Consider the following 10,000-nt stretch of genomic DNA (forward strand, 5'->3'; position numbering starts at 1 on the left):
TTTCCTTTCCAGATCCTTCTTCCAGTAGATAGAAATTTCTTTCGACTGTATGTACATTTCTAACAAGTAATAAACGCCAACTGATTCGAAAATTCTATTTCCCCTTTCCAGATCCATCTTCCAGTAGATAAAAATTCCTTTCTACTGTATGTACATTTCTAACAACTAATAAACGCCAACTGATTCCAAAATTCCATTTTCCTTTCCAAATCCTTCTTCCAGGAAATAGAAATTCATTTCGATTGTACGTGTAATGTTAACATTTCCAACAACTAATAAACGCCAACTGATTCCAAAATACCATTTTCCCTTTCCAGATCCATCTTCCAGGACATGGTGAGCATGGACACACTCATCATGAAAGTCATGAACTTCGCCCAGAGACTGGTGAACGCTGACAGAGCCTCGCTCTTTCTGGTCGATTCCAAGAACCGACAGCTGTATGCCAGGATTTTCGACATGGGGAGTGAATTCGATGAGGATAATCCTCCTCAGGCCTCCAAGGAGATCAGGTAAGGGAAGGGAAGGGAAGAGAAGGAAGAGAGAGAATATATATATATATATATATATATATATATATATATATGATACATTTTGCATATTTAGAAGTTTTTCATATTCAAATAAGCAATATATATTTGATACATTGTCTGGATTCTCTTAACGACCTCGGGATCAGAGCCCAAGCAAAATCACAAAGACAACAGCTTCTGACCGGCCGGGAGTCGAACCCTGGCCACGAAGAAATTATATATATATATATATATATATATATATATATATGTATATATATATACATACATACATATATATATATATATATATATATATATATATATATATATGTATGAGATGATGAATGAAGAAGTATTAAATTAAAAGGTCAAGATAGAGACGACTGGGAAAATCTAACCAAGGCCTTTTGCGTCAATATGTGTAGGAGGAGATGATGATGATGATGATGATGATGATGTGTGTGTGTACGTGTGTGTGTACGTGTACAACAACAACAAATGCAGCCGTTTCCAGTCCACTGCAAGACAAAGACCTCAAACCTGCACTTATTCATGCTTGGGGTTTGTGCAGTTTTCATCACCATGCTGGTCAGACTCGATTAGTGATCGTGGGAGACTTTAGTGTGATCGCACACGGCAAACCAACTTAGTATGGGTGGCCCTGACTAGTACAGCTTTGCTGATTATGGCGATACACCTTTTGCACGTTAAGGTATCCCAACTCAGGAAGGGATATATATATATATATATATATATATATATATATATATATATATATACATATATATATATATGTATATATATATACATATATATATATATATATATATATATATATATATATATGTATATATATACATATATATATATATATATATATATATATATATATATGTATATATATACATATATATATATATATATGTATATATATACATATATATATATATATATATATATATATATATATATATATATATATATATATATATATATATATATATATATATATATCAATGTTAACCTGTTTCCCTAAAGAGGGATGGCACTATGGAAAAACAACACATTACTCACTGCCACATTCACCCTTTACATGCCGAATAATGGACAAGAGTCCTGAGCAGTGAAACATTCCACATCGTTAGTCTTTTCACGCCGGTAAATGTTACGTGTATGTGCGTATTTGTTTACATATATTTGTGCATAGAATTTAGTAAAGGAATCTAGGTAATTATGTTATATATGGAAAAGGGCGATAAGGAGGAATTATATGATCAGGAAGTATATGCTATCAATAGTTTATATATCTAGATGTTAATTTTTTTTTATTTTTGTTCATGTTAATTTCGCAAATGGACATTTGCATTTATCATCGTGTAAATAATAGTAATAATGATAAGAGGAAGAAGATTTCTTATAGTACAGAACTGCAGACCATTATTGATGGAAATGATAAAATTATAAACCTAATAATAAAATAACATTTTGCTATAAAGGAGAGACACACGAGATAGACGACATATTTCTTAGTAAAAGACGGAAATTATAAGATTGTAAATTTAATAGTAAATTTAATAGTAAAATAACATTTTGCTATAAAGGAGAGACACACGAGATAGACGACATATTTCTTAGTAAAAGACGGAAATTATAAGATTGTAAATTTAATAGTAAATTTAATAGTAAAATAACATTTTGCTAAAAAGGAGAGACACACAAGATAGTCATATTTCTTAGTAAAAGATAAATATTAACTCCCAGAATAGTCACTTGGCAAATATCCGGCTCTGGACATTATTAATGTGATTAGGCAAGAGCTCAGCTCTCTCTCTCTATTCATCTGGATATGAATTACTTAGAGTTTATTTAAGCTTTTCGGAGAAATGAAGCTCATACATATGAGTTATGAATGGTGAAAGGAATTCTTCATCTTTTTCATTAACTTGACCTGAGTTTCTGGTACTGTGATGTTGATGTTGACCTTCTCCTAGGATGTTGCCAACGAGATTTTATTTTTATTTTTCCTTTTTTATTATTTTGTCTGGTTTGTTTTTCGTGAAATTCGATTATTTTATAATCATTTTGGTAGTTTCTTTTGTAAAGAATTTTAAGATGTTGAGTTATGGGATTATGTTCAGACAAGTCTTGTCTATTCAATGTTCAATGCAAGGAATTATATATATATATATATATATATATATATATATATATATATATATATATATATATATATATATATATATATATATTCAATGTTAACCTTTTTCCCTAAAGAGGGATGGCACTATAGAAAAACAACACATTACTCACTGCCACATTCACCTTTCTAATGCCAAATAATAGGCAAGAGTCCTGAGCAGTGAAACATTCCACAACGTTAGTCTTTCCAGGCAAGTAAATGTTACGTGTATGTGCATATTTGTTTACATATATTTGTGCATAGAATTTATGAAAGGAATCTAGGTAATTATGTTATACATGGAAAAAAGACGATAAGGAAGAATTACATGATCAGGAAGTATAAGATGCTATCAATAGTTTATGTATCTAGATGATGTTAAATTTTTGTTATTTTTGTTCATGTTAATTTCGCAAATGGACATTTGCATTTATCATCGTGTAAATAATAGTACTAATGATAAGAGGAAGAAGATATCTTATAGTACAGAACTGGAGACCATTATTGATGGAAATGATAAGATTATAAATCTAATAGTAAAATAACATTTTGCTATAAAGGAGAGACACACGTGATAGACGACACATTTCTTAGTAAAAGACGGAAATTATAAGATTGTAAATATGATAGTAAATTTAATAGTAAAATAACATTTTGCTAAAAATTAAGAACACACGAGATAGACGACATATTTCTTAGTAAAAGATGAATATTAACTCGCAGAATAGTCACTTGGCAAATATCCGGCTTTGGACATTATTAATGTGATTAGGCAAGAGCGCAGCTCTCTCTATTCATCTGGATATGAATTACTTATTATTTAAGCTTTTCTGAGAAATGAAGCTCATACATATGAGTTATGAATGGTGAAAGGCCTTCTACATCTTTTTCATTAACTTGACCCGAGTTTCTGGTACTGTGATGTTGATGTTGACCTTCTAAGATGTTGCAAATGAGCTTTTTACTTTTTTTTCATTTTTTGTTATTTTGTCTGGTTTGTTTTTCGCGAAATTCGATTATTTTGTAATCATTTCGGTAGTTTCTTTTATAAAGAATTTTAAAATGTCGAGTTATGGGAGTATGTTCGGACAAGTCTTGTCTATTCAATGTTCAATGCAAAGAATTTTATATATATATATATATATATATATATATATATATATATATATATATATATATATATTCAATGTTAACCTGTTTCCCTAAAGAGGGATGGCACTATAGAAAAACAACACATTACTCACTGCCACATTCACCCTTCTAATGCCGAATAATGGACAAGAGTCACGAGCAGTGAAACATTCCACAGCGTTAGTCTTTTCAGGCAGGTAAATGTTACGTGTATGTGCGGATTTGTTTACATATATTTTTGCATAGAATTTAGTAAAGGAATCTAGGTAATTATGTTATACATGGAAAAGGGCGATAAGGAGGAATTATCTGATCAGGAAATATATGCTATCAATAGTTTATATATCTAGATGATGTTAAATTTTCGTTATTTTTGTTCATGCTAATTTCGCAAATGTACATTTGCATTTATCGTCGTGTAAATAATAGTAATGATAAGAGGAAGACGATTTCTTATAGTAGAGAACTGCAGACCATTATTGACGGAATTATGAGATTAAAGATCTAATAATAAAATAATATTTTGCTATAAAGGAGAGACACACGAGATAGACGACACATTTCTTAGTAAAAGACGGAAATTATAAGATTGTAAATTTAATAGTAAATTTAATAGTAAAATAACATTTTGCTAAAAATGAAGAACACACGAGATAGACATATTTCTTAGTAAAAGATAAATATTAACTCCCAGAATAGTCACTTGGCAAATATCCGGCTTTGGACATTATTAATGTGATTAGGCAAGAGCACCGCTCTCTCTCTATTCATCTGGATATGAATTACTTAGAGTTTATTTAAGCTTTTCGGAGAAATGAAGCTCATACATATGAGTTATGAATGGTGAAAGGTATTCTACATCTTTTTCATTAACTTGACCTGAGTTTCTGGTACTGTGATGTTGATGTTGACCTTCTCCTAGGGTGTTGCCAACGAGTTTTTTTTTTTTTCCTTTTTTATTATTTTGTCTGGTTTGTTTTTCGCGATATTCGATTATTTTATAATCATTTTGGTATTTTCTTTTTATAAAGAATTTTAAAAGGTCGAGTTATGGGAGTATGTTCGGACAAATCTTGTCTGTTCAATGCAAATAATTATGTGTGTGTGTGTATATATATATATATATATATATATATATATATATATATATATATATATATATGTATATTCACTTATTATATATACGTATATAAATATATATATATATATATATATATATATAATAAGTGAATATACATATATATATATATATATATATATATATATATATATATATATATATATATATATATATGTATGTACAGTATGTATATATATATATATATATATATATATATATATATGGGAAATGTTTTCGAGATTTCTTCTGCCTTGCTTTCGCAGAAGACAATACTTACTACCTTCCTAGTCACTTTATGAAGCTTTATTTTGACTATATTATATAGAATTTTATTTTGCCACACCTTTATAGTAAGTTTAAGCAGCTGTTCAGACTTACTTACATAGAACGCTGTTTGCCTTTTATGCCTTGTTTTTGTATCAGTTGCCTGATTGTTGTTGCAAATAGCTTTTTATTTGTTGCATGATTGTTGTAGCAAATAGCTTTTATTAGTTGCCTGATTGTTGTTGCAAATAGCTTTTTATTAGTTGCCTGATTGTTGTTGCAAATAGCTTTTTATCAGTTGCCTGATTGCTCTTGCAAATAGCTGTTTATCAGTTGCCTGATTGCTGTTGCAAATAGCTTTTTATCAGTTGCCTGATTGCTCTTGCAAATAGCTGTTTATCAGTTGCCTGATTGCTGTTGCAAATAGCTTTTTATCAGTTGCCTGATTGCTCTTGCAAATAGCTTTTTATCAGTTGCCTGATTGCTGTTGCAAATAGCTTTTTATCAGTTGCCTGATTGCTCTTGCAAATAGCTGTTTATCAGTTGCCTGATTGCTGTTGCAAATAGATTTTTATCAGTTGCCTGATTGTTGTTGCGAATAGTTGTTTATCAGGGCCCTGATTATTGTTGCAACTAGATTTTATCAGTTGCCTGATTACTGTTACAAGTAGTTTTTATAAGTTATCTGGTTTTTGTTGCATATAATGTTTATCAGTTGTCTGATTGTTGTTGCAAATAGTTTTTTATCAGTTGCCTATTTATTTTTGCAAATAGCTTTTTGTCAGTTACCTGATTGTTCTTGCAAAAAGTTTTTATCAGTTGTCTGATTGTTGTTGCATATAGTTTTTATCAGTTTCCTGATTGTTCTTGTAAATAGTTTTTATCAGTTGCCTGATTGTTGTTGTAAAGAGCTTTTAATCAGTTGTCTGATTCATGTAGCAAATAGATTTTTATCAGTTGCCTAATTGTTGTTGCAGACAGTTTTTATCAGTTGCCAGATTATTGTTGCAAATACTTTTTTATAAGTTGTCTGATTGTCGTTGCATATAGTTTTTATCAGTTTCCTGATTGTTGTTGCAGATATTTCTTTATCTGTTGCCTGATTGCAGTTGCAAATAGTTTTCATCAGTTGCCTGATTGGTGTTGCTGGTGGTTTTTTATCAGTTGCCTGATTGTTGTTGCAGATATCTTTTGATCAGTGACCTGATTGTTCTTGCAAATAGTTTTTATCAGTTGTCTGATTGTTGTTGCATATAGTTTTTATCAGTTTCCTAATTGTTCTTGCAAATAGTTTTTATCAGTTGTCTGATTGTTGTTGCATAGAGTTTTTATCAGTTTCCTGATTGTTCTTGCAAATAGTTTTTATCAGTTGTCTGATTGTTGTTGCATATAGTTTTTATCAGTTTCCTGATTGTTCTTGCAAATAGTTTTTATCAGTTGCCTGATTGTTGTTGCAGATAGATAGATAGATAGTGGTGGTATCAAAATCATCAGCTAAATCACGTACCTATACATTAAGCTCATTAGCAGCACATTCAATTGATTGATCCTTTGAAAAAAGAAATATTAAATATAATTATATAGAAATATAATCTAATAAGTACATCTTGATGAAAATAGGTAGCTTTGAAAAAATACCTCAGATATAATTATATAAAGATATTTTATGAATATCTTGATAAAAATAGGTAGCTTTGAAAAAATACCTCAGATATAATTATATAAAAATATTTTATGAATATCTTAATAAAAATAGGTAGCTTTGAAAAAATACCTCAGATATAATTATATAAAAATATTTTATGAATATCTTGATAAAAATAGGTAGCTTTGAAAAAATACCTCTGATATAATTATATAAAAATATTTTATGAATATTTTAATAAAAATAGGTAGCTTTCAAAAAATACCTTAAATATAATTCTATAGTATTATAATCTTTTGAATATATCTTGATAAAAATCTGTAGCTTTGAAAAAAATATGTTAAATATAATTATATAGCAATATAAATTCATATTATTATTATTATCATTATTTGCTAAGCTACAACCCTAGTTGGAAAAGCAGGATGCTATAAGCCAAGGGGCTCCAATAGGGAAAATATCCCAGTGAGGAAAGGAAAGGAAAAATTAAATATTTCAGGAACAGTATCATTGAAATAAATATTTCATATATAAACTATAGAAACTTAATTATATAAAAATATTTTATGAATATCTTGATAAAAATAGGTAGCTTTGAAAAAATACCTTAAATATAATTCTATAGTATTATAATCTTTTGAATATATCTTGATAAAAATATGTAGCTTTGAAAAAAATATGTTAAATATAATTATATAGCAATATAATCTTATGAATATATCTTGATAAAAATAGGTAGCTTTGAAAAAATACGTTGAATATAATTCTATGAAAATATAAACTAATTAATATAATTTTATAAAAATAGGTAGCTTTGAAAAAATTCTTTAAATATAAATATTTAAAAATATCTTATGAATATATCTTGATAACAGTAGGTAGCTTTGAAAATATTCTCTGAATATTATTGTATAAAAATAACTTTATGAATATATCTTGATAATAAAAGGTAGCTTTGAAAAAAAAATACCTTAAATATAATTGTTTAAAAATATAACCTAACGAATATATCTGGATAAAAAAAGGTAGCTTATTGAACACTGGTAAACTGATGCAAATATTTGGAAATATTATCCAGCAAGATTTCATCATGACAAAGAGAAGTAATTTCACGAAACGCATTGTTAGGCTACATCTCTTTAGCTATGGTAAACAGCTCTTCTAGGAGAAGGACACTCCAAAATCAAACCATTGTTCTCTAGTCTTGGGTAGTGCCATAGCCTCTGTACCATGGTCTTCCACTATCTTGGATGAGAGTTCTCTTGCTTAGGGGTACACTCAGGCACACTGCTCTATCTTATTTCTCTTCCTTTTGCTTTGTTTAAGTTTTTATAGTTTATATATGAAATATTTATTTCAATGATACTGTTCCTGAAATATTTAATTTTTCCTTTCCTTTCATCACTGGGCTATTTTCCCTGTTGGAGGCCCTTGGCTTATATCATCGTGCTTTTCCAACTAGGGTTGTAGCTTAGCAAATAATAATAATAATAATAATAATAATATGATTTTATACAATAGGAAGGGTTATTTCAGCAGAGAAAATGAATGCAATAAATACAAGGTAAAATTGTTTGTGAAATACTTCCTTCATGGAAATTCAAAATCGATTTTCTTCTTCAGTGAACGTAAAGAATTTGTATTATAGTTCCTGTCTGGGAATTTGACGAAAACTCGAAAATTTGTTGGACGTTGAAATTGACTTGCAAAGAAATATTTTTTTTTGAAAATTTTATAATTGTAACTATAAAAAAGAGATAAAGTAAAGAAAATCAACAGATATATTTCTAGAAATTAAAGAACAAATAACTAATAAAGAGACACGAAAGAAAGGAAGAAATAGAAATTGACAAAAAGCAAAATTTTCCTGACGTTGAAATTGACTTGTAAAGAAATCTCTTTAAAAAAATCTATAATTGTAATGATAAAATAAAGATAAGATAGAGAAAATCAGCAGACATATGTATGGAAATGAATAAAAATAACTAGAAAAAAAAAGACAAGAAAGGGAGAAGTAGAATTTGACAAAACTCGAAAATTTGGCAAACGGTAAAATTGACTTGGAAAAAAATCTCTCAAAAAATTGTATCAACGTAATCATAAAAGAAAGACAAAATAGAGAAATTAAACAGATATATGTATATAAATTAAAGCACAAATAACTAAAAAAAGACAAGAAAGAAAGGAAGAAAAGGAATTGTTCAGAGACCCTATGGGAATCAACTCATCTAAACTTGGTGGTCCCTTCCCAATTGGTTTCTTCCTCAAACTATTAACAAAACCTTTTCTTTTCTCCCAACTCTAGATTTGGTCCATTTGTATTATATGTGTATATATATGTATATATATATATATATATATATGTGTGTGTGTGTGTGTGTGTGTGTGAGTGTGTGTGTATGTATGTATATAAATATATATATATATATATATATATATATATATTTATGTATACTGTATATACATAATTTAATTATCTATGTGTGTATGTGTACATATATGTGTATATGTATGTAATATATATGCATATATATGTATATATATATATATATATATATATATATATATATATATATATATATAGTGTACAGTATGCAGAACTCCACTATTCAACTTTTAAATTATATATGTTGTGTGCATATATATATATATATATATATATATATGTGTGTGTGTGTGTGTGTGTGTGTGTGTGTGTGTGTGTGTAATTTGTAAGTGAGCATAATCACTCATTCATCTATGTCTGTTATAAGTCACTTATGGAATTATATGCAGCAAATTCACACATAGAAAACAACATTTCCCCCCTCGTTTCTGTTCGCCTGTCCTTGATGGTCACCCGGTACATGTGGCGAAATAATATAATAAAAGTGCATCCATTCTCATCTGGAAAGAGATTTGACTTCCGCATCTGAGAGAGAGAGAGAGAGAGAGAGAGAGAGAGAGAGAGAGAGGAGAGAGAGTGTCATTGTCGGGTGGATTCGTGATGGCATTGAAGGAGGATTGTGCAATGATGTAGGAAATGCGTTGAAAGGATGAAAATCTCTGGCATATCTGATTAATGGTTCCGACAGACCTGTGGTGAAGGATTATGCCATTGAAGAGGACTCTTTAAATTGTGAAATGATTGTGTATAAAGAGAGTGA

General features: G+C 29.0%; 1 protein-coding gene across 1 annotated transcript in view; it reads left to right on the top strand.

Moving 5' to 3' along the window:
- Positions 1–10,000, top strand: part of LOC137615420 (probable 3',5'-cyclic phosphodiesterase pde-5) — a 337,922-nt gene that overhangs the window by 210,010 nt on the left and 117,912 nt on the right. The window contains 1 exon segment of the mRNA XM_068345291.1: positions 318–512. Within this exon segment, the coding sequence (XP_068201392.1) occupies positions 318–512 (195 nt within the window).

Source organism: Palaemon carinicauda, chromosome 21, assembly GCF_036898095.1.
Source record: "Palaemon carinicauda isolate YSFRI2023 chromosome 21, ASM3689809v2, whole genome shotgun sequence".
NCBI classification, from domain to species: domain Eukaryota; kingdom Metazoa; phylum Arthropoda; class Malacostraca; order Decapoda; family Palaemonidae; genus Palaemon; species Palaemon carinicauda.